General features: G+C 43.5%; 1 protein-coding gene across 1 annotated transcript in view; it reads left to right on the forward strand.

Annotated features, from left to right (window-relative positions):
• Window positions 1–26,354, forward strand: part of dock2 (dedicator of cytokinesis 2) — a 634,661-nt gene that overhangs the window by 64,914 nt on the left and 543,393 nt on the right. Inside the window, exons 6-9 of the mRNA XM_078550540.1 lie at window positions 13,581–13,729; window positions 15,807–15,942; window positions 23,601–23,755; window positions 24,432–24,513. Coding sequence (XP_078406666.1) covers window positions 13,581–13,729; window positions 15,807–15,942; window positions 23,601–23,755; window positions 24,432–24,513 — 522 coding nt within the window. The remainder of the gene's footprint in view (window positions 1–13,580; window positions 13,730–15,806; window positions 15,943–23,600; window positions 23,756–24,431; window positions 24,514–26,354) is intronic.

Raw genomic sequence — 26,354 nt, forward strand, 5'->3', positions numbered from 1 at the left:
CTGGTATTGAGTTACACTACTGGTTCACGTTAGAGCTGATCTTGGAGTTCCTGTCACTGGGTTTAAAAACTTTTGCCATTGCCCAGCTCTTGGCAAGAAGTGGAAAATCTTGAGTTTTTCATTTTTGAAAGGAGAAAAAAAAAAGCAACAAATGATCTTAAAGAAATTTACGAGCTAGTACATGATATTGAAATGGCAAATCTAGAAGACAACTTCAAATTCAGTGGGACAAGGCATAGACTCAAAACTAGTGGAAGAAAGATCTATGGCCAACATGCAGAGCTTTATTTACTAATTTGCTGTCAAGATGTGGACAGTGCTGGTAAAGTTGCATTTATAGCCCGTCCTTAGTTGCTCTGAGAAGATGAGGAGGATCTTTTCCATAAACTCTTGAAGTGATGGCGTGAGATAGGGAATTCCAAAATTTTGTCCCAGTGACGATAACGGAGCAAATGAAATGTCGGGATGGTGTGTGACATGGAAGGTGAACATAGAGGTGATGGTGTACCCACAACATTGCTATCCTTGTCCTTCTCTATGGTAAACATCACAGGATGGCAGTCTTTGTGAGTTGCTGCAATGCATTCTGTACAGTTCGCTGGCTGAAGTTGGAGGAGGTGGATAGTAAGACCATAAAAAATAGGAGCAGGAGCAGGCCATACAGTCCCTTGTGCCTGCTCTGCCATTCAATACGTTCATGGTTTATCTCATGGTGGCCTTAACTCCACTTTCCTGCCTGTCCCCCATGCTGATCAAAAACCTAACTCAGCTTTGAATACATTCAATAACCCAACCTCCATCGCATTCTGAGGAAGAGAATTTCAAAGTCTAATGTGAGGAAAAAAATTCTCTTCATCTCCATCTTAAATGGGAGACCCCTTATTTTTAAACTGTGCCCCTAGTTCTAGACTACCCTACAAGGGGAAACATCACCCCAGCATCCACCCTGCCAAGACCTCACAGAATCCTATATATTTCAACAAGATAAGGTAGATATTACATCCAGTGGTAGAAACACCGATCAAGCAAACCACACTGTGTTGGAAGATATCATGCTTATTGAGTGTTGTAACTGCAACCATTCAGGTGAGAGTTGAATCTTCCATCATACTCCTGACTTGAACCTTGTGGTTGGTGGGAAGATTTTGAGGAGTCAGGATGAGGCACTCTTTTCATAGTAACATCTTCTGGTTCCACTCCTGCTTCAACTCACCTGGTGCTGAAACCCTCATCCATGCCTTTGATATCTTTAGACTTGACTATTTCATTGCACTCCTGGTCAATCTCTCACATTTCACCCTCCATAAACTTGAGATCATCCTAAACCCTGCTGCCCCTGTCCTAACTCATACCAAGTCCCATTCACCCATCACCCGTGTCCTCACTGACTATATTGGCTTGCAGTTAAGCAATACCATGATTTAAAAATTCTCAACCTAGTTTTCATATCCTTCCCTCGCTGTAATCTCCTTCAGCCCTACAACCCTCCAACATCTTTGTGTTCCTCTCAGTCTGGCCTCTTGAGCATCTTGATTTTAATCGCTGCACCATTGCTGGCAGTCCCTTCAGCTGCCTAGGCCCTAAGCTTTGAAATTCCCTCCTCAAACCTCACTACACCTTCAGCTCTCTCCTTCTTTAAGACTTTCCTTAAAACCTACCTCTCTGACCAAACTTTCGGTCACTTGTTCTAATATCTCCTGATGTGTCTTGGTGCCAATTATGTTTGATAAAGCTGCAATGGAATGCCTTGTGACATTTTTTAAGAACATAAGAAATATGAGCAGGAATAGACCACAAGGCCTGTTGAGCCTGCTTCATCATTCAATATGATCATGGCTGATCTTTGGCTTCAATTCCACTTTCCCGCCCACTCCCCAAATCCCTTGATTCCCTGAAAGAGCAAAAATCTCTCTATCTCAGCCTCACCTTAATAGAATATTATCATTTATTGTGAGGGAAATTGATTACAAAAGTAGGGAGGTTATGCTTCAGTTGTACAGGGCACTGATGAGACCACATCTGGAGTATCGTGTACAGTATTGGTCGTCTTATTTAAGGAAGGGTGTAAGTGCATTAGAAGCAGTTCAGAGAAGGTTTACTCTGCTAATACCAGGAATGTTGAAGGTTGTCTTATGAAGAAAGGTTGGACAGGTTAGGCTTGTATCCACTGGAGATTAGAAGAATAAGAAGTGACTTGATTGAAACCTTTAAGATCCTGAGGGGTCTTGACAGGATGGATGGGGGGAAGATGTTCTAGAACAAGGGTTCATTGTTTAAAAATAAGGAGTTGCTCATTTAAGGCAGAGATGAGGAGAATTTTTTTGTCTCAGAGGGTTGTGAGTCTTTGGAACTCTCTTTCTCAAAAAGCGTTGGAAGCAGAGTCTTTGAACATTTTTAAGGTAGAGCTAGATAGACTCTTGATTAACAAGGGTGTGAAAGGTTATCAGGGTAGTGTAAGGAACATATCTTTTTATTTTTGTTGGACTGTTATAAAGAACATATCTTTTTATTTTCTGGGACTGTGGCTTTAAAATTGGACTGTGACTTTAATAAATTACCATGGCTGCAGTTGAAAGGCATGTTCACTGGAGCAGGATGAGGAATATCTACAATGTTGCTATGCTGGAACATAGGGTGCCATAAGAGAACAGGATGGTGCCAGAAAGGGGTTCTGGACTAAGAGGAACTGCCTGACAACAGCATTTTAATTGGCTCCTGACCAGGTGACAAGGGTTTTGTGTGGTAACAATGTAGGCAGTGGAGCTCCTAGCTTGCAAAGAGGGAAGACCTGAAACCGGTCTCTCCTGTGTTTGTAAGATTCCAGTAATTCTGCCATAATAGCTAGCTGGCTATCCCTCACAGCTCTGTAACCTGCTTTCTCTCAAAACCCCTGCCAAGAGGAAAAAGGAAAAAAATCACCTGTGAAGATATTGAAAAGCAAGCTTTTCCAACCAGTGAACCACAGGCTTAAATTGCTGTGGCATCACCTCATGTCACCAACAACAAACTTCAAGGAATTTGGAAAACATCAATCAGAATCAACCTATCTAATCCTGTACCTCCAGATTGGTGCTATTGAACTGTTTTATCTCACTCTTAAAACCCATGTTGTTTGTGTGTGTGTGTGTATAGGAGTTAAAGAAGGTTATTGAAGGGATTGAGTTAGAAGTTAGCAGTTCATATTTCTTTCTTTTGCCACTAGTTAAAGACAGTTTGTTCAATAAACAGTTATTTATTTATTAAGTTTACAAAGCTGGTGCTCGTATTCTGTTAAGCTAAATTAAGCAGTTCGGTAGAATTAGGGCAACCTGGTGGTTTGGTCAACCTTTTCACATTTGTCACAGCTCGGGGAACAGTGGGGCTTGGTATTACAGCACAGTATCCCCAGTGAGCTGTGACAGTAGGCAGGAATGTGGTGTTGAGGTTACAGTCAGATCAACCTTGATCTTACTGAATGGCGGAGCAGGCTCGATGGGTCAAGTGGCCTACACCTGTTCCTAATTCTTATGTTCGTATGTTAAATATATTCAATGATTGAGTATTCACAACCCTCTGGGGTAGCAAAAGGTTCACAACCCTGTGAATTAAGAAATTGGTCCTCACCTCAGTCCTATGTGATCAGTCCTTTATCCTAAGACTGTGCCCCTGTGTTTTAGATTCTCCAGCCAGCAGAAACAACCTCTCAATTTCTACCCTATCAAGCCCCTTCAGAATCTTGTATGTTTCAAAGAGATCACCTCTCATTCTTCTAAACTCATTATGCCCAATACATTAAAGGTGCTATATAAATACAGGTTGTTGTTGTTGTTGGGTACCCAGGCATCATCCTGCTCTTGAAACCAGTGCTCCTACAACTGGTTCCGTTTGGCTTCCGGTCAGTGGTGAGCCCCAAGATGTTGTTTGCGGGACCTGGTGACGATAGTGTAATTGAAGATCAGTGGGAGATCGTCTGACTTTCTCTTGTGTAAGATGGACGTCACCTGGCATTTATGTGGTGCTACAATAGTGTGGGCTTCTTCATTGGGGAACACCTCCCTCTTGTATCACTGTGAGACACCTCTCCACAGAGTATTGCAAATCACCTTCTACTAGAGTAGGTATGAGGCACTTCTGATACAACGGATAGGATTTTCAGGATTTGCAAAATTGTAAGTTGTTGGGATCATTTTTCAGTCCCGAGCTTGTTCACAGTAGTATTGTGTCTTCTGGCTGGATCTTCTAGAAGGCGGTTAATTAAGAATTCTCCTCTGAGATTGCCGTCCAATTAGAAATGGCAGGCAGTCTAAGGAGGTGGGACGTCGATTCAGCGTAACCCATTGCAAGTTTGGCTGGCAGGCTTTACTGTGTCTGCAGTGAGAATGCTGCTGAGGGGATGTGGCTGGAGCAGGAGGGATGCAACGGAGGCATGATCCGTCTGAAGGGAGCAGCTGCCAGGGATTTCGGTCCCCTGGATCTCCTCATGCGATGGGAAACCTCTACAAGTGGAACGCATTGGCCTGTGGGGCACTGGGAAAATTGTGATGCAGATTGAAAAATTATCCACCTCATCTGGCTTCCAGCCGCTAACGGCCCATCCTTGGGAAAAGTGACCGGAGAGGGAAATCCATTGGCAAACTGGCTACATTCATTGCTCTCTAATATTCACTGACCCCACCTTCCTCAAATCCACTACCCACTTTGAAGGGGCTGGTAAAATTCTCCTCCCCCACAATGTTCATGGAGGTCTTGTGGCACAGTGGGTAGTGTCACTGCCTCTGGGTCAGAAGCTCTGGGTTCAAGTCCCCACCCAGGACCTGATAGCCAAGGAAGGTGTGTCCATAATGCGGCCAAACAGATTGAGAGATTCCTGCTGTGGGAGAGATTCCTGTTCAGCCATGTGGTGGAAAGAATGTTGGAGCCTCTGCCATCACTTTCCAACTCGGACTCTGAGTGAACACGCCACCACCTAATGTTCATGATTTCCTGGCAATGCAATAGGGAAAACTAAAGAAAATGTTAGGTCCTTCTTGCAAACCTCCCCATCTATGGAACAACATTCAGAGTGGACGGAGTGAACTAACAGAAATATCAAACATAACTGGGCACGAGTGGATTAAAAATATCATTGTTAACTTCAATATTAAACCAAAAATATTGTCATTAACAAGCAGCTTCTTTTCCACAAACTTCATGACTTTTAAACTGATATTTTAGAAGGAGGGAATCCTCAGGGGTTGTTGCACTGTTTGGAATTAGTTAGTCATAGGCCAGGATTTTATGGCTCCTCCCACCTGGCAGGATATTACGGCGCTGCCGAACTGAATGGAGACTTAAAGACTCACCACATCTGCCGTGGGGAGACACGCCGTGGCGGGGTCATAAAATCCTGGCCATAGAATCATTATGGCATTGAAGGAGACCGTTCAGTGCAGCAAGTCAATGCTGGCTCTCTGTAGAGCAATCCAATCAGTCCCATTACCCCGCTCTAACCCCGTTGTCCTGCAAGTTTATTTCCCTCAAGTGCCCATCCAAATACCTTTTATAATCAATGCCTCTGCTTCCACCACCCTTGTTCCAAGTCATTACCATGTCCTGTGATGAGTAACTCACCTCCTGACTCCCCAAAGCCTGTCCACCATCTACGAGGCACAAGTCAGGAGTGTGATGGAATACTCCCCACTTGCCTGGATGAGTGCAATTCCAACAACACTCAAGAAGCTTGACACCATTCAGGACAAAGCAGCCTGCTTGATTGGCACCACATCCAATAACATTCATTCCCTCCACCACTGACGCACAGCAGCAGCAGTGTGTACCATCCACAAGATGCACTGCAGAAACCTACCAAGGCTCCTTAGACTCCTTCTCCTTAGACATCACCTTCCAAACCCACAACCACTAACATTTAGAAGGACAAGGGCAGCAGACACATGGGAACATCGCCACCTGCAAGTCCCCCTCCAAGTCACTCACCATCCTGACTTGGAAATATATCGGCCGTTCCTTCACCGTCGCTGGGTCAAAATCCTGGAACTCCCTCCCTAACGGCACCGTGGGTGTACCTACACCACATGGACTGCGGCGGTGCAAGACAGCAGCTCACCACCAGCTTCTCAAGGGCAATTAGGGATGGGCATTAAATGCTGGCCTAGCCAGTGACACCCACATCCTGTAATGAATTTTAAAAAAAGTTCTCCCTCAAATTCTCTCTGCATCTCTTGCCCAAAACCTTAAATCTGTGTTCCCTAGCCCTTGTAACGTTGGAGCAGCTTTTCTTTGTTGACTTTATCTAAACCTGTTATAATCTTGTCCACCTCTATCCAATCTCCAGCTTCTCCAACCTAACCCTGTAGCTAAAATCCCCCACCCCTGGAACTGTTCTGGTAAATCCCCTTTACACCGTCTCAAGGACCCTCACATCCTTCTTGAAGTCTGGTGACCAGAACTAGATGCAGTACTCTAGTTGGGACCTAACCAAAGCTTTGTAAAGGTTCAGCATATCTTCCCTGCTTTTATGCTCAATGCATTTATTTATGAGCGCCAAGATCTCATATGCTTTGCTAACGACTCTTTCAGTGTGTCCTGCCACCTTCAGAGATCAATACCTATGTTCCCCCAGGTCCCCCAGCCCTTGAACATTCTTTAGAATCATTGCCATTAAGTCCACATTGCCCTTCCCTATCCCTTTTGCCAAAATGCTTCACCGTGCACATCTCTGATTTTAAAATCCATCTGCCACTTGTCTACCCATTCTGCTAGCCTGCCTGTATCCTGCTGCAGTCCACTGGTATCATTGTGCCAGATCTTGTCTGTCTTCCTCACCACTCTAGCCTTGCCAAGGAGTTTTAGTCAGATGGCAACAAATGCACTCACAACCCAGTGTCTGCATCACTGTATTAGTTGCTCCCTCCATAGCAGATGCTGTTTGTTTGAGATGTAAACCTTTAATTTAGGAGCATCACCCACTATAGTACTGAGCCATGCAAGTTTAATACCTGAGGTGTGTGTGGAGAGTGCCATCCAGTCGGAGCAGATGCAGTAGGCCTTGGCCTGGGCCTAAGAGGAGAGGAGAAGGCTGAGAGGAAATCTGATAGAGGCATTCAAAATCGTGAGGGGTCTAGTCAGAGTAGAAAGGGAAAAACTGTTCCCGTTGATGGAAGAATCAAGAACCAGAGGACACTGATTTAATGTAATTGGCAGAAGAAGCAATGGCAAATGAGGAAAAACCTCAGTTAGGAACACACTGTCTGAGAGTGTGATGGAGGCAGGTCTAATTGAAGTATTCAGAGGCAATTGGATTATGACCTGCAAAGGAAGAATGTGCAGGGCTACAGGGAGAAGGCAGAGGAATGGCACCAGGTGTATTGCTCCTTCAGAGAGCCAGCACGGACATGATGGGCTGAATGATCTTCTGTGCTACCTCCATGAAAATCCCAGATTTCTGCTCCGGACACAATCTAATGACCCATGTGAGACAGTCTATGTGCGTGGATATTGAGGAAGGACTGAATCAGCCCTGGCTAGGGTTATGATTATGGCCAGGTGTGGCCATTATTTATACATCTTGCACAAATTACCTATTGAGTAGTTAGAATGTGGAACTCACTACCACAAGGAGTAATTGAGGCAAATCATGTGGATGTATTTAAGGGGAAGCTGGATAAACACATGAGTGAAAAAGGAACTGAAGGATATAGGGATGGGGTTAGAGGTCAAGGGGTCAGAGGGAGTTCATATGGGGCATAAACACCGGCAGACCAGATGGATTGAATGGCCTGTTCTTGTGCTGTACATTGAAGTAATTCTGTATACAGGAGAGCTATGGATGGTCACTATGCGGTGTCATGAATCAGCTCCATCAAGAGAGGAGGGATGAAACCTGTTGCTGACAATGTGAAGACAGATGAAATTCTGTTCCAAACTACCCCACACACAATCTGCTGAATGATTTTATTTTTGTGTTTTATTCTTCATTACGTCTTGAATTCTCTCATCTGTGAAGGTTATTCCTCTTTAATCATCACTAACGGGTTGGCCTTGCTTGCTCGTCACATTTGCTTTACTAGGGGAATTGAAATGCAGTAACCCCTCAGTAATCTGCTGTGCTAAAGAGCTCTTACATGAAGGGTTGCTTTGCAGAGATTGTCCTTTGCACTTCCTTGATCAGTCCATTGTTTGGTCTTTAATCAGCAGCCACTAACCACGCTGGCTTCTGGTTAGAGGTGATGCTGTCAAAACCAATTCTTATTTGTAGTGTTCTGAGACTGTGTGGTCAAACCCTATTCTCTGAGGTTGGTCCATACCTGCCTATTAGTAGGTGCATAGACCATAGAATGTGAGCTCTTGGCCTGAGTTCACTGGTTCAGCAGCATAGTTGGTTTTCCTGACTAACCAAGATTGTTAGAACTAGCAAAGAGAATTGTTGGTAGGGGTTGACTGGGTGAGAGGTTGGCTCTAGTGAGTCCAATCAAGGACCATTCAGAGTTCTGTTTAACCCCAGTATGTTTAACAGCCCAAATTAATTCACTCGTCAAGGATGACTGACAAACGCTGATAACTTTCACCCCAGCAGAGTTTGGGCAGACTGGACTGGATTTTATTGGCCCACCAGGGGTTCCCTCAATGGACCAAAGAGTGCCCAATTAGGAAGGCCTCCTGAACCCTTAGTGAGGTCAGCAGGGTCCATCAGGCAGTCTCCCCATGCAGCAGAGCTCCCTCCACTGGTAAAATGAGGGAAGAGACCCTTAAGTGACCATTTAAGTGGCATAATAGACCTCCAGGTGGATAGGCCACCTCCCTTTTCCTGTCTTCGTTCCCGGCCGTCCTTCCTGGTTTTTTGCCTCCCCCTCCTCCCGTTACATATACTCTCCTGCTCAACCCAGTGAGTACAAAACACACTCTCAAATCTATGTTTGAAGACAGAGTACTTTAATTATGGCCCTTATTTGCCTCCTGCCAATAGGCTGGTGCCCGATATGGGTGGAGCTGGCTGCTGGGAGAAGGGGCTGAGGTGGCCAGAAGTCCTGGGCAAGCAGAGGGTTTCGGGGGGTCCTCAAGGGCGGGATGGTATCCCCTCAGAAATTAGGGGAAAGTCTAGAGCAGTGAATGCTGTGGCCCGGAGGAGTGCCCCCCTGTGTCTGGGAGGAGTGCCCCCCTGGGGCTGGGAGGAGTGCTCCCCTGGCTTCCGCAACAGAAAGTGTTGCACTTACTATGAGGGTCCTTGCTGACCTTTGTTCACTGGTGGGAATGCCATAACTGCTTTCCTCAGTTGGCAAAGATTAAAATCTAATTGGGGTGCCATTGACATAACGGGACCTGATTTACACCTGCTTTCATCTAGCCCCTCAGCCAATGGCTGGCCATGCGTAGTTAAAATGGTGGCTAGCAGGACTATGCGGTAAGGAAGAATGCTGGATGGAGATGGCTTCAACTCAATCTCCAAGCCTGTAGTATACACTCACAAAACTCCAGTGGTGTGGGCCTGAGGTGTCAGAGAGAGCAGCTCAAATAGGTATCAATAATTGATAATGATGAGGTGCCCACTCTGCACAAAAGGCATGGATGTAATTAAAGACAATTTAAGCCAAGCTAAAAGGATGAGAAGGAACAAGTTAATGGACAGAATTTAGCCCTTGTCGGGCGGGCTCGGCGGGGGTGGCCAGGAAGCCCACTGCTGCCCGCGATCGAGGCCGGAAAGCGATCTCACGCTGGTGGGCCAATTAAGGCCCACCCAGTGTGAAACGTGAGCGGCAGCGCTCAGCACTGCCTGTGCAGGCGGGGGGGAGGAGGGCGAGTGTGGCGAGCATGAACTTCATGCACGCGCGCTTCAGAATCTCTCTGAGGCACAGAGCTTCCTCAGGGAGATGAAGAATTTTCGAAAAGAAATAAAGAATTGGAAAATGTAATAAAACATGTCCCCTCATGTGACTCTGTCATATGAGCAGGGACATGTTATTAATTCAGTCTTATAACTTTTAGTTTATTTTTATTAGCTTTAGGAAACCTCATCCAGCCCCTGGATGAGGTTTCCTAAAAGGTGCAAAGGCCGCTTGGCTTCTTCGCCTGCCCTCCAACCGTAAGGTTGGATGGGCAGTGAAAAGTTTAAGTTAATAACCTTGTTAATGGCCTTAACAGACCTTCTAATTGTTGGTGGGCTGCTGCCTCCGGCATGTGCCAGCCGGCCGAAATATCGCAAGCATGTGCGTTGACATCGGGACGCTCGCCCGACATCAACGTGCATCATTTTACGCTCGAGTGGGTCGGGCACGTGCCCGCCTGCCCTCTGAGCTAAAAGTTCTGCCCAATGTTTTCTTTTTCAGCTTTGGCTTCCATGGAGATTGAAAGTGAAATATTTTTCACTTTGTGTTGCCATGACACTGTTTGACAATTGCTCAAGTCCAGAACCCTGCAAATAAGAAATATCAAGCTTTGTACACAGAACCTGCCGCCCCCCCCGCCCCCCCCCCCCCCCCCCCCCCACCCCCACAACCTCGGATTGCTTTATTCTGCTGATTCCATGTGGAATATTGACATACTGGCATGAATAGAAGATTGACTAGCTAACAGGAAACAGAGAGTGGGCACAAATGGATAAAGGCAACATACTGTGGATGCTGGAAATCTGAAACAAAAGCAAAAATGCTGGAAAAACTCAGCAGGTCTGACAGCATCTGTGGAGAGAAAGACAGAGTTAACGTTTTGAGTCTGTATGACTCTTCTTCAGAGCTAGGCACAAATGGGTTATTTTCAGGTTGGCAAGATGTAACGAGTTGTGTGTCACAGAGATCAGTGCTGGAGCATCAACTTTTTACAATTTATATTAATGACTTGGTTGAAGGGACCAAATATATGGTTGACAAATTTGCTGATGACACAAAGATAGGTAGGAAAGTTAGTTGTGAAGAAGACATAAGCTACAAAAAAGATATAGATAGGTTAAGTGAGTGGGCAAAGGTCTGGAAAATGGAATATAGTATAGGAAAATGTGAAATTGTCCATTTTGGCAGGAAGATTAAAAAAGAAGCATATTATCTAAATGGTGAGAGATTGCACAGATCTGAGCTGCAGAGGGATCTGGGTGTTCTAGTGCATGAATCACAAAAGGTTAGTATGCAAGTACAGCAAGTATTTAGGAAAGCTAGTAGAACGTTATTGTTTATTGCGAGGGGAATTGAACACAAAAGTAGGGAAGTTATGCTTCAGTTGTGCGGGGCACTAGTCAGACCACGTCTGAAGTACTGTGTACAGTATTGGTCTCCTAATTGAAGGAAGGATGGAAATGCATTGGAAGTAGTTCAGAGGTTTACCAGACTAATACCTGGAATGGGCAGGTTGTCCTATGAGGAAAGGTTAGACAGGCTAGGCTTGTATCAAATGGAGTTTAGAAGAGTAAGAGGTGACTTGATTAAAACATATAAGAGGGTGGATGTGGAAATGATGTTTCCTCTTGTGAGAGAATCTAGAACTCAGGCTCACTGTCTAAAAATAAGGGGTTGTCCATTTAAGACAGAGATGAGGAAAAATTTATTCTCCCAAAGGGGCGTGAATCGTTGGAACTCTCTTCCTCAAAGGCAATGGCAGCAGAGTCTTTGAATATCTTTAAGGCAGAGGTAGATAGATTCTTGAAGAGGATGGGGGTGAAAGGTTATCGAGGTAGGTGGGAATGTAGAATTAAGCTTACAGTTAGATCAGCCATGATCTTATTGAATGGTGGAGCATGCTCAAGGGGTCACGTGGCCTACTCTTGCTCCTAATTCATATGTTCATATGAATTGTAAATACTTAAAGAGCTCCCCTTGATAACATGGCAGATATGTGTCATAGGTTGTGCAACCTGAGTAAATCCTCACTCTTGGAAGGAGGATGGTATAAGTTTAGAACCTACTTATGCAAGTAGAAATTAATTGATGCTCAATTAATTGGTAATTTAAGTAGTTGTTTGGTAATACAAAACTTGAGTATTGCTGAAAAGAAAGACGTGTCTAAGATTTTTGTCTTGCACTTATCAGGACACCTTGCAAGAATAGCAATATAAGGGGGAAAACAACAAAATTTATACTGTATGTGAAGAGAGTGCTGATTGTTTGGTAAATGGTGTTGCCATGGAGAATGCACCAGTGATGGTAACTGACAGTTAATTGCCAAGCAGTTCAAACAATACTTGGCAGTCAACTGTCAGTCACCATCACTGGTGCATTCTCAATGGCAACACCACTTGCCAAACAATCAGCACTCTCTTCACATACAGTATAAATTGTTGTTTCCCCCCTTACATTGGAGTACAAGACAAAAAGCTTAGACATGTCTCTTTTTTTTCAGCAATTGGTAATTTGAAATCTGAGATTAATAGGTTTTTGTTAATCAAAATGAAGGGATATGAGGCAAAGATGGGTACATGGAGGCAGTCTGCAGATCAGCTATGATCTCATTAAATGATGGGGCAGGCTTGAGGGAATAAAGGGCCAACTCTTGTTCCTATGAACCATAGATAGTGCTCTAGACTGAGAAATTCTGGAATATTTTTATAAAACAAGTGGCTGCAATTAAAGGTGCTCGAGAAGTCAAATATGCATTGTTATGAGCTATTAGTTTGTAGTGGCTAATTCATTGCGTTCTTACATTTCAAAATGGTGTGTTCCCATGATTTTATTAACAGGTCGTTAATGACAATGAGAAAGGATTCTTCTCTCATTTTCTTTTCCAAAGAGGGAAATTGGTGCTATTTGGTGACAGGATTGTATTGTGCCCCAGGCATGCTAGAAATTGAGTTGAAAGTACCCAGCCTCATTTCCAATGACCCTCCTCCAGGCAGCTTGAATTTTGTGCAATCTTTCTTTTAATAAGTTCACTGATTTACAGTTCCAAATTTGCAGATAAAGAGGTCAGCAGCGACACCATGTGATCACCATGTACAACTCTAGTTACAGACTGTTCCATTCACCTAGTGACAGGCCACTTAATATATTTTACGGGTCACATAAAATATAAAGTGAATGGAATTGAGCAGATTTTTAAAAAAATCATTCATAGGATGTGGGCATCGCTGATAAGGCCCTCATTTATTGCCCATTCCTAGTTGCCCTTGAGAAGGTTGATTTGCAACTGAGTGGCTTGTTTAGCTGCTTCTGAGGGCAGTTGCTATGTGACTGGAGTCACATCCAGACCTGACCAGGTAAGAATAGACTTTCTTTTCTTAATGGAGATTATTGAACCCGCTGGGTTTTTAACAAAACTCTGTCAATCTCTTGGTCATATTTTCTAATACCTGCTTTTTTACTCCTGAAGACAGCATTTACATTTTCATACTGCCTTAGTGAGATTTGAATTTATATTCTGCTGAAGATGGACACAACACTTGTTGAATTGTTATGCCAATGGATCACTGGTCTGGTAACCGAACAACCACATTAGCATACTCACCACAGTTGCTACCAATCTCAGCCACCAGTTCCTAGTGGACATGGGCCAATTGCAGAAAACTACCTATATTCGGCAACTTGGATGCTGTTTTGAGTTTGGGGCATTATTGGATGAGAATGATGCATTGCCAGGCTTTATGTTTGAATGATGCTGAATTTACCCATTACTTTTCCCTAATCCAGACTAGTAAGAAGGAAAAATTCCTTCAGGTTCGCTCCATGATGTTCGACTTGATGGAATGGCGATCCCAGCTGCTTTCAGGAACGCTGCCCAAGGATGAACTGAAGGAACTAAAGCAGAAAGTCACCTCCAGAATAGATTATGGGAACAGGTAGGTAGCAAGAAGCCTGCTGACCACTTGCTGATTTCCCTGATTTTTCCATCCTAATGTATTACACCTTCCGTATAATGAAGCTGGGCTCTGGTACATTTCTTTTACAGCAACCATTTTGCCAACTAACAGTGGTAAAATTTGTTGTTGATTATTTTAAGCGGCAGCTTTCATATTTCAATGACAGGCTCACATGATGCAATGCAGAGACCATGGCCTGGGTTTTCACTCCTGGGTCAGGAGCACGGAGTTGGAACATTTTCCAGTTCCGCAAACCTGACCCAGGACAAAGCAGCCGGTAAAGTTGGACTTTTGTTCCAGGGTGGTGTGGTTCCATGGGAGTCAGGCAGGGAGATCCTGGGATGAGTATGGAGATGCTGGGTGCGAATGCAGGCTGAGCGGAAGGCCTGCCTCAGTGCACTGGCACCGCACCGAAGTTTTCTAGGAAAACGTTTAAAAAACCCTCCAGCCGTCACCCCTCATGTTTCCTCATCTCCTCACATACTCCCCATGCCCTATCCATGGCACCCATGATCCCCAACCATTCTAAATAGCCTCTCCTACCTTGCATGCCAACCAATGCCCCTCCACCCAATTCCATTACCCTCATACGCTCAGTGCCAACCTATGCCCCCATCCACCCCGTATGGATTTTTATAGCTCCTATGCCAACTTAGTGCCAATGCATGCCCCCAAAATATACCCTTTGCCCTTACACCTGTCATGCCATCTCACCTAGTATTTATCATGGGCAGACCTCAGGACCCATGCTAAGATTAATAAAATAAAGTTTCATGTGTCTATTGCAGACTTGAAAAAAATAAAACATTCTCATTCATAAAAAAACCATTTACTACATTTCCATCCTTCAACTACATTATCCCTTATAACAACAAACATTTCACTGAATTGCATAATTCCTTATAAAAACAAGCGTTGGAATTTATAGTCCCACTTCAAAAAGTCCATAACCACTTGGAGCTGTCAATCAAACTGTGAAATGGCAGGCACCCTACTAAGATAATGGACAGTTGTAAAATTGGGCACTTGATATGAATAAGAAAGAGGGGTCATGCAATACTAATCCAGTAACGGTAGCCCTAAGGCTTACGTGAACAGACAGAATGAAATGGCAAGCTTTTTTTTTAACAGCAGGCAGTCTTTTCAAAGAGCTAAAGGGCAGGAGTTTTAAATGCCTTGATAGCTCCCTTTGACACATCATCTTGACACTTTTGACAGTTATTTTTGACAGTTCTGATGAGTTTATGCACTCTTTACATACATTCAGTCTTTTAACAATCCTAAAGGGCACCTGGCCGCTTCCAAGGGTGACCTGGACCATATCCAAAGGCATAGCTTGCCTCCTGTAAGGGGATCCTGGCTATACAAATGAATCCATGAAGTTCAGGCCTGCTCTGACCAGGTCTAATCTGTGCACATTGGGTTTCAGACACCTCTCACAAAGTTACACACGAGTGGAAGCAGCTGCTGATTCCTGTGGGTAGCTGCTCTGTGAAATGCACATACACAAATCCTTGATAAGCAAATTAAACAAAAAATACCCAGCTTCTCTCTTTCTTATTCATATTAAGCACCCAGCCCTGTCCCCGACCCTCCTGGATGTTAGCAGATGCTGAGCAAGTCCATTATCCCTTCAGCCCAATCATTCCCTCTCAAGAGGAATGGCTTGACAATGACAGGGGGTAATTTTCACTGAACACTTGAATGGTAAACTGGTGGAGTGGGATCTAAGGCCCATTGTGGATATCTTCTAATTTTCATTTGCTTTGGTCAATGGAAATAGGAATCGGGTGTGGTCTATAACAGGTGGGTGATCCATTCTGCCAGGCTACCACCCAAACAATGTGGATGAAAATGATGCTCCCTCAATGTCTTGCTCACCCATGGTGAACAACCGCTTGGGTGAAGTGCCAGAGTGGTTATCACTACATGTAGCACCTAGAAGAGGTGCCAAGTATGAAGCAGAGAATTAAAAGGAAAAATAAAGAAGGAATGAAAAAAAATTAATTTTCTATGTTCTTACTGAGATCCTAACAGCCATTTACCTTCTCTGCAGGATTCTTGAACTTGACCTTGTTGTCAGGGATGAGAATGGCAACATTATGGACCCAGATGAAACCAGTGTCATTAGCTTATTCCATGCTCATGAGGAGGCCACGAAACAAATCTCTGAGCGGATAAAGGAAGAAATGGTATATTTTTCTCTATTTACTAAGAAGTTAGCATATATTTAGAATATAATAACTTGCCTATCACTGGGTGATCTTGGCAAAGGGGAGTTCACTTAACCATAAAAATGGTCTTGTCAAACAATCACTCATCGAATTGTCCAAGGAAGAAATATAGGACCAGGAATTAGGACAATTTTGGGATAGTTATAGCGTGAAGGGGCAAAAGTTTCCAGGCTGTGTTCAGGAGAACTTTCTACATCAGTTTGTCCCTGGCCCATGAGGAGGGAGGCATTGCTGGATCTGGTTCTGGGGAACGAGGTGGGTCAAGTGGATCACCTCTCAGTAGGGGAACATTGAGTGGACAGCAATCATAATATCATAATGAAATAGTCGTTTGGTAGCACAGAACTTGAGTATTGCTAAAAAAAGAGACATGTTGGAGCTTTTCGTCTTGCACGCATCAGGACAGTCGCATGAATACCAATATATCTTGTCCTGTGCGAAATGTCCTGAAGTGTGCAAGACAAAAAGCTTTGACATGTCTCTTTTTTCAGCAGTATCATAATGTTTAGGTTGTCTATAGAAAAGGAAAGTGCGCAATCCCAACTGAGAATAACTAATTAGGGGAGGGTCAACTTCATTGGGGTGAGAAAAGATCTAGCCCAGATAAATTGGAATCCAAGATTGGCAAGCAAAACTGTAACAGAACAATGGGCTGCTTTTAAAGAGGAAAGTTTTTGGGTACAGTCAAGGTACATATCCACGAGGGGAAAAGGTAGAGTGCACAAATCCAGAGCTCCCTGGGCGACTAAAGAGATAGAAAGTAAAATGAAGCAGGAAATGGTTGCATATGACACGTGTGAGGTGGATTATACAATTAAGAACCAGGGTGAATATAGAAAGTTCAGAGGGGAAGTGAAAAAAAATCAGAGAAGCAAAGAAAGAGTATGAGAAGAGCCTGGTAGCTAACATAAAAGTGAATCCAAATTTTTCTATTGGCATATAAATAGTAAAAGAGGTGTCAAATGAGCAGTTGGGCCTAAAAGGAGACTTAGGCATGGAGGCAGGGGGCAGGGCTGAGGCACTAAATGACTGCTTTGCGTCTGTCTTCAACAAGGGAGAAGATGCTGCCCAAGTCATAGTGAAAGATGAGGTAGTTGAGACACTTATGGGTTAAACATTGATAAAGAGGAGGTTTAAGAAAGGCTGGATGCACTTAAAGTTGATAAACACCAGGATCGGATGAGATGTATCCTAAGGCAAGTAAGGGTGGAAGCTGGGGAGGCACTGACCATAAATTTCCAATTCTGCTTAGATACAGGGTTAGTGCCAGAGGACTGGAGAATTTTATCGTATCCACTCCTGGGCACCACACTTTAGGAAGGATGTGAAGGCATTAGAGTGAGTGCAGAAAAAATTCACAAGAGTGCTTCCGGGATGAGGAATTTCAACATGGTTAGAATGGAGAAGCTGGGGCTGTTCTCCTTGGAGAAGAGAAGGTTGAGAGGAGATTTGATAGAGGTGTTCAAAATCATGAGGAATCTGTACAGAGTAGACAGGAATAAACTGTTGCCATTGGTGGAATGATCGAGAACCAGAGGACACCAATTAAGGAGATTGGCAAAAGAAACATGAAGTTACTTGTGAAAAATCTTTTTTTTAATGCAGTGTGTGGTTAGGATCAGGAATGCACTGCCTAAGAGTGTGGCGGAGGTAGATTCAATTGTAGCTTTTAAAAGAGAATTGGGTAATTTCCTGAAGAGAAAATATTTGCAGGGCTACGGGGAGTGGGACTAGTTGAGTTGCTCTTGCAGAGAGCCAGCACAGACACAACAGGCTGAATGATGTTCTTCTGTTCTGTAACCATTCTATGATTGTATGATTCTATGTGGAGAGTCAAAGCCAAAATGGAAGTTGCTGGGATAAATGGCCCATTTCTGTACCATAACTTCTATCTTCTTAATCGAGGATGATCACATAGTGGTGCGTTGGAGGATGGGAAAGCAATGAGAGAGGGACCAAGCAACACAAAAGGGATGCTAATTTACTTTGTGTATTAGGCCACTTGTATGTGGTAATAGTGCTCCTTTGCACCGTGATTTGATACAGTGACACACTTCCTTTCCTGTACCCAAAACACGAGAGTGATTGCCTCAAATTCAAGTTAACACAGTAAACTTGTAGTGTTAAAAAATTTTCCTTTACTTGTTAGGCAACAATTAAGGCACATCGCAAAAATTGCTAGGTTTACTTCATTTGCACGTCATGGCAAGTTTTTCTATTTGAAACTGGTGTTAAAGATTTGAGGGAGTGGCAGCTCTGAGCAAAGCAGGATAATCACTAAACGACAAGCCTTTCAGTGAACCTTGCAATACAGCTGTTGCATCAAGTCTGTCAGTGTCTGGAAGTAAATTGATCCAAAGAGCAAGCAACATGAGAATAATTAGGCAATTGTATTGTTTGTTTTTAAAATATTTTTAATATAAAAGTCTTGCAAAGTCTTTAGTGCAAACTTCCTGTCGGCACACTGATTTCTTGCTGCTGTTGTACTTTCACTATCACACTTCGAGCTTCCTAAAGTGTCAGCCTTGGCTTGGTCATTGTATTTTTGCTAACATTGGCTGTGGAGCTGCTGCCTCAGGTGTTCTATCCAGAAAGAAGTGCTTTTCGTGATGGTTCGAAGATACATGGGTGGTCCTAACAACCAACCATTGTGACAGACAATGTCCTTGGCATCAGATGAAGACAAAAATTCAAACGGCCCCCTGAAGTCTGAGAAGGAGATTTGTTTTCTTTAAAATAGCCACTGGAGGAAGAGCACAGAGGAAAATTGCTAGTGATTGCTATGTTCCAAATGGAGACACTATCTATTTATGCCTCGGCCTACAAAACTCTCTGATAGAGGAGGCTGAACAAATTTATTAAGGGACTGCAAAGAGAGGTTTTCTATTCTGACATTCTTGCACATGTCAGACGTCTACAATTGCAAATTGTACATGTTAGGACTTTGATTCTGTGGTTCCTCATCTCCCAATGGAGGTGCGAATGGGTTGTGAAATCTGAAATTAGTTTTCTTTTGCTAAAAAACAATTTTCCTCCGCCTGTCTGACCCTACACCATTGTCGTGTGACTTTTTCATGAGTTGGAAGTCCTTAGGTGCAAAATGCACACGAATCATACATATGTACCTCTTCCAATGGCGGGATCCCAGAGAAAAAATGTATTTCCTACTGCACACAAATTTCATGTGCTGGTGTGGATTTTCAAAGCCCTAAAAACTGAACGTCCTTGGAGAGCCTGCTGAGGAATTGGAAACATTCTGATAGGCAAGTGTAAATCGTTTTGACCTTCAAATGCCACTATTAGATGCTGTATTTTAACTTCGATGTGTTTTTAATTCAGTGATTCATCATAGGGATCTCGCCTGTAAAGGTAAGTTGGTCCTTAAATTGACCACAATTGTGTTAGTGTTGCCATGCATTACATTATTTTTATTCATGGGAGAAAGTGCAATGATGCATTAAAAATGTAAAAAAAAATGCCCTGTTACCCTCTGCTGTAATGTTTTATGCTGTGATTTAAATCAACTGAAAGCTCTGGCTGTTTAAAAATACTTGCTTTTGAAAGTTGAAAATATCCCTGCACCTGCTTCCCTCTATTGATTGACATGCACTCTGCTTTGAAACACAATTGGGACAGTCAATTTTAGGCAATGTAGCTGGAAGCTTTTTTATGACAGCTGTACCTATTTTGAAGGCTTGCTGGTTTTCAAAAGCTGATGATGGCTTCAGCTCAGCAGGTGGTCCATTGATCCAAGAACAATTGAAACTTTAAAAGGTTGTAATAACAGAATATGCCTTTTATGTGTTTTCTTGTTTGTTTACAAACACACTAGACACTTAGAGGATCACAATTTTTTTGCACTCAAGTAGTTTTTTTTAAGTGAGGGAGCATGGATGTAGCATGGGTGATCTGAGGTGGCATGGGATGGTATGGGGTGGCATGGTTGTTGGGTGGGGTTGAAAGGGGTGAGGGGCGAGATTTAGGGCCCTTTTAATAATGTTGGGGATTGGGCTACTATGATGGAGAACTGAGGCAGGCCTTCTAACCATCCTGCCTGCACACCCACGCTCCTCACGAATTCTATTGTGGCTGATAAAATGCCTTCAAACATGACCCCTGTATGAAGAGATAAAAATCCCATGGGTTGGGTGTGAATTTTGGAAGGGACAAAAGTACACAGGTTGGGTTTCAGGTCTCTGCTTTGGCTCAGTTGGTAGCTCTCTTGCCTCTAAATATGAATGTTTCCACACTCCAGAGACATGGGCCAGGATTTCCCGGTCGGCGGGCGGGAGGTGGGGCCCGCTCACCGATGCGTAAAATGACGCGGGATGACATCGGGTGGAAATCCTGATGTCACTCTGCCCCATTTCAATTTCCTGGTAGGTGGGGGCTCAACAGAATCAGCTGTGTGTCCGCCAAACTGTCAACGGCCTATTGAGGCCATTGACAAAGTAATTAATGTAATTAGCGGATCTGCCCATCCAACTTTAAGATTGGCGGGCAGGCCAGGAGCCATGGCGGGCATTGGAAAAAGCATAAAATCTCATCCACGGACGGGATGAGGTTTCATGTATGTTTATAAATTTTTAATAAAAGTGAAACTGAAAGTGATGGACATGTCCCAACTCATGTGACAGTGTCACATGAGGGGACATGTCAGGGAAATTTTTTTTTCTATTTTTAACATTTTTTAATGTGGAGCCGATCTCCCTGAGGCAGCACTTAGCCTCAGGGAAATGAGTGCGCTCTTTCGTGTGCATGTGAGAAAAAGTGCGCTCTCCTGGCTGAGGGATTCCCCCACCTGCCCGCACAGGGAGCGCACAGCGCTTCCTTGCGGGCGTCACGTTGGGCGGGCCTTAATTGGCCCACCCACATAAAATGGCGGCACGCCCCCAATTGGGGTCACATATCGGAGGCACGCTCCACGCATCCGCTCTTGAACTTCCCCCCCGACGAGGGGGAAATTCTGCCCATGAGAACAAAACCTAAGTTGACACTTCCGCACAGTACTGAAGGAGGGCTGCATTGTCAGAAATGTGGCCTTTTCAATAAAATGTTATACTATGGTAAGTGCACACAGAAGCTCTCATGGCACTACTTTGAAGAAGAGCAGGGGAATTTTCCCCACTCTCCTGCCAATACTTTTCCCTCAATCAACATCACCAAAATATTATCTCATCTGTTTGTGAGCCCTTGTTACATGAAAATTGGCTGCTTAGTTTCTTACTTTACACCAATAAACCTCTCTTTTCAGATACCATGCCCTAAGAGGGTATTGGCGACCATGGACTTCCCTGTGTTGATCTATGGTTATACATGGCAAGGTACTGCAGTGGTTTGCCATTGCTTACTGCAGGTTCTGGCTGACCAGGAAACTCTTACCATCTGCTATAGGCATATTGGAAGGATTTACAAGTTGGTACTCAATCTGTTTGGCCAGGTTATGAACAGGCCTTCCTTGGCCATCAAGTCCTGGAGTGAGACTTGGCCCCAGAGCTGCTGGCTCAGGGGCAGGGGCACTACTAACTCTGTCTCAAGACCACCACAGCAGGGCCTACAACTTAAAAAGTACTTAATGTACATTGGGACATCCTGAAGCTGTAAGAGGCCTTTGCAGGCCTTTATTTCTGCTTTCTATGTTATTTAGGTTAGGCTTGTTTAGATAGAAATAGATGAAGTAAGTAAAATGACAGGATAAGGAAAACGTATTGAACTGATGTAAAGTTCAAAATTTATCTGTTTAAAATTATATTTTAAATATGCTGATGTGTTTGATATCTTAGTAGCTTTACTTCAGTTTTAGGTTTGAGGAACTATAAAATTCTTCTTTTAAAAAAAAAGTAGTCAACCTAAGGAAGCAGTCATTTTCCTTGACCTACCTAAAGAGAACACTTGCATTTATATTGTGCCTTACCACAGCTCTCGTGAGAGTACTGTGAATTGTTTTGAAGAGCAGCCATCAGTGCTGTGTTCAAGTATTAGCCCAGATTACATGTCCAAATCCCAAAATAGGAATTGAACCTACAACCTTCTTCCTCAGAGTTAAGAGTGCTACTGACTGAACAAAGCTGCCCCCCCATGAGTATAAGAAAGAAAACAAATGAGTTGCTGAGAAGCTTACACCATGGCTAACAAAGAGGCAAAGAAGCATTCCTTTCGGGACACTGGGGGCAGGGAGTGCAGGGATGGGGGAAGAAGTTGAAAAGAGCAACCTGTGTAATCTTCTGCAGGGCATTTCAGCTCCTCATGCTGACTCCAATTCTGACAGAAAAGCGAAGCAAAGTGTAAATGTCAGATATGAAACCTTTTACAGTAGAGATCTGAGCAGCACGTGGTTCACATGTTGACCTTTGCACTTTGCCTCAGGTTCCTGCCAGACCCCCAGCTGGAATAAGAGTGAATGCACAAATTCACTGAAATCCATTTCCCCTGCGAAAGGGTTTCCAATTTCACACATGGAACATTACCCTTCTCTCTGATGAAACAGGGATTCTTTTTGTATTTTAGAGATCTAGAATAGAAGACAGGAGAAACTTATTTAACAGTGGTGAGGCTGTGGTCACTTCTAACCTTATTATTTAAGCCCAAAACCGTGTCAATGTTAAAAAGTGGTGAATGTAGCTCCTATGTGTTTCTCCCCTCAATCCATGAGAGGTAGGTTTCTTTGACTCAGATAAATTTGAGAAACACTCAAGGCACCAGAGATTCAGAATGAGATTCCCTTCCACCCTCTACTGTCAAATATTCAAAAGGTAAAATTGTAGAAATTAGACATGAAGAAAATACATTTCCTCGCTTTCTATCATTTGCCCAATGTGGAAATGCTTCCATTTTATTACGTTATATCCCATACGTTCCGAATGTAGTTTTAGGCAAGATTGGAAGATATCATTCAGATCCATGTAACTGCTCATAAACTACCATATACTATTCTATCTCTCAATCTCATCCATTCATTTCTCAGCATTCTGTGTGTAGAATTGAGAAAGGTACAAGTTCAGACAAGGACACCAGATGGGATCAGGATAGGACTCCGTTCTTATGCCATTTGGGGTTGAATAACTCACTGCCAAAGACCACGTGTGATAAATGGCACTTGGGTATGAAACTGTGCCATAGCAAGAATCAACAGTAACTTCAGTCGGGCAAAGCAGAAAACCCCAGTGAACAGTTGGCAATCAACCAATTGTTCACATCTTCTCAGCTTCTCAAAGTCACCATGTACTTCACGGTCTGCCAAAAATAAATTAAATCACCTGTAATTGTTTCTAGGACACCATGTTCTGATATCTAGGCCCTTACATACTTCAAGCTTGACATTTGCCGTGGAAAATTTACAGGAGTGGGGAAGTAGGAGGGAGGGAGGAAAATAGCAGAATGGCCACCCCATGAGGGCAGGGGAAATGGAGAGCTTCAAGGGACAGTGAAATGGAGCATGTGCCACTTTAGAGGGTAATAAAAAGGATGACAACGAGGAAGGGGGTAATGGAGGATGAGCAACGTGTTGAAAGAGAAAACGGGAGGCAAGCCACATTGTGAGGGGAGAAAGAACAACCTCAGCCCAAATCATACCCTGCCTGGGGAATTAAACACATTTACCCTCCTTGTTTCCACAGTCTCAGACTCAAACTGACAGTTGCACCTTCGCCCGTATGGCATCATCCCCAACGCACAGCCTCTACGTGTTTGTACGAAACTTTGTGTGTCGGATAGGAGAGGATTCTGAACTCTTCATGGCGTTATATGACCCTCAAAAACAATCAGTCATCAGGTGAGCCTGCACTTCAACCCTGCACCAAGGCCATTCACTCATCTTCTTCTTAGTCCAAGCTACTTCTGGATAAACTATTAGCCTCCTGTACATTTCTGGGCATAATTACTTTAATTAAAGAAGGAAACTAGTGTAATAGATTGATGAGGAATATTGTTCTCAGACTCTGCACCTCAATGAATCGGCTCAATAGTATTAGAGGGCCACTTTGAATACAGGGCTGCTTATCACCCGTGGAGATAAGAAGGATGGCTCTGATTGGAGGAGAAGACCAGAATGTTAGGATGGAACCTACTTCAGAGATTTTGGCGGTGTGGGGGACTGGGGGGCTCGGGGTGGGGTGGTGGTTGGGTGCCAGGCTGGATTATAGGAGCCTATAAGCTCTGTAAGTGAGGAGAAAACCTTTGATTACCTACTGCCTGTTTCTGGCCTGAAAAACATGTGGCCAACAATTGGAAAATGATGGAGGGAGACACCTTTGGCAGCTAAGGCCTGGCTGAAGCAATTTTCAGATGGGTCTGTAAATGGGTAACCGTTTACCGGTAATATACGAATCATAGCCCTAATAAAACATTGCACCATCCATCTTACTATGAGTACACAACAGAACCATTCCTAGATTTTGCCAAGTCATCCATGTTTCACTTCTCCCTCCTTCCCTCTCTCTCTCTTCCAGTGAGAATTATTTAGTGCGATGGGGAAGTGGAGGCCTCCCGAAAGAAATCGATATGTTGAACAACCTGAAAGTGGTGTTTACTGTAAGTATTAAAATTCATCCTGTACAAATGTGACCACTTTTTATTTAAAGGCTCCATGTCTATAGGTGTAATTATCTCCAGGCTAACGAGCAAGGGGAAGGAAGTTATATGGATATTTGATGGAAATTTAGAAACATTCCAAGGAGCTTTGCCTGATGGCTTTGAGTAACAGTACTTCACAGCGCAATAGTAAGTCATCCAGACCAGGATGCCAAAGGCATAATCACTGGTCTATGGTGAGTAGGCTGAGCTCAGCCAAAATAACAGTTGGAGCACTATGTCTGCCTTCAGTCACCCTGGACTAGCAAGCAGAACAATTCTGATAGGGTTCCTGCTTCCGATTACAGTCCAGTGTCCCCTGCCAAAGAGTAGGGGATCTGGATGCCAGTGCAAGATGGCTCAAATTGCTGTGATGCCCTCTGTGTCAAATGCTCCTGTGACATTCACTGCCTGGCTCACACAGGAAGACTGACCACTTGCTGCATCATTGGAAGGCTGCCATCAGCCTTGGAACTGTACCAAACAAAAGTTCAGGAAAGAAGATGGTAAATAGCAATAATAACCCATTATAAAACTGCATTAGGCTAACCCTGAAGCTTTAACAGTATATCCATTTGATATGAAATCACTAATAACTTTTGTAAAAGGGCCATTAACAAGCAAGTGATTAATATAGCAAATGGCAGGATAGAAGAGTAAGGTCGCTTTAAAGCAGGAAATAACTTGCAGTCCAAAGGAAGACATGTTTATTAGTCAGCATCATTCACAAAATAAGACAAAGGATTAAACTTTCCCTGATGAAGCTTTCTCTTGAAAGCGAACCGTTATTTATTTACTTAATTGCTTATTCCTGGGATGTGAGTCTCACAGACAAGGCTAGCATTTATTGGCCATTCCTGGTTGCTCTTGAGATGGTGATGGTGAGCCTAATTCTTAAGGGGAAGGCATTTGCCCAGTTCTGTTAGGCAGGGACTGCCAAGACTTTTGACCCAGCGATGATGAAGGAACGATGATGCATCCCCAAGCCCAGATGCTGTGTGATGCAAAGACATCTGCTGCTCTTGTCCTTCTAGATGGCAGAGGTCACTGCATAGTTCAAGAGTAGATACAGGGAGAGATAACTGAATGCAGTGTAATGTATTTGTTCCTCAGCTGCTGGGACCATGAAAATGCCAGATCAAGGAAGACAACTTGTAGAATTTAAGACTAGATTTTCTGGGAATTTAGTTCTTTTGGGTATTGAGGCAGTGAGGAAATGTTCCACATCCTATCATGAAAGGTTCATTTGTCTGGTAGAGTAGGCCTAAAAGAAGAGTGACCCTCATAGGCCCAAAGACCATTCTTAATTTTGGTCTTTTGGATTAAAAGCTGTGACATTTCAATTCGTCATTTATTTTCAAAGAAAGCCAGCAATGCCGCAGCTTGGAATATTCGACCATGATTATCAGTTCCACAGATTTGGTTTTGTCACAAAGAGCAGGCCTCAAGCCAAAACTGGGGTCAAATTTCCATGGGAATTCTCCCAGTTATTTGGCATTATATTGTAAATATCGTATAGCTTTGCATATTTCCCTAAAAAGTAAAAATGTGCACGCAGCCACATTCAACTCAAGTGAATCCACTCTCTACAAACAATCACAGAAAACGCTGTTAAATTTGTCCTTTAGAACCTAGGTAAAATTTTATATAAAGAAGATTATATATGTTAGGATTAGCCTTGGAAATGATCTTCTTCCCTCACAGGACCCATGTTTGTTTTTATGAACACAGTATATTAAGTTAGTTCAATTGGAAGAGAAACCCCCAAAGAGTGATTCACACTTTAAATGAGCTTGTTGATG

This window comes from Cetorhinus maximus, chromosome 10 (assembly GCF_964194155.1).
Source record: "Cetorhinus maximus chromosome 10, sCetMax3.hap1.1, whole genome shotgun sequence".
NCBI lineage: Eukaryota > Metazoa > Chordata > Chondrichthyes > Lamniformes > Cetorhinidae > Cetorhinus > Cetorhinus maximus.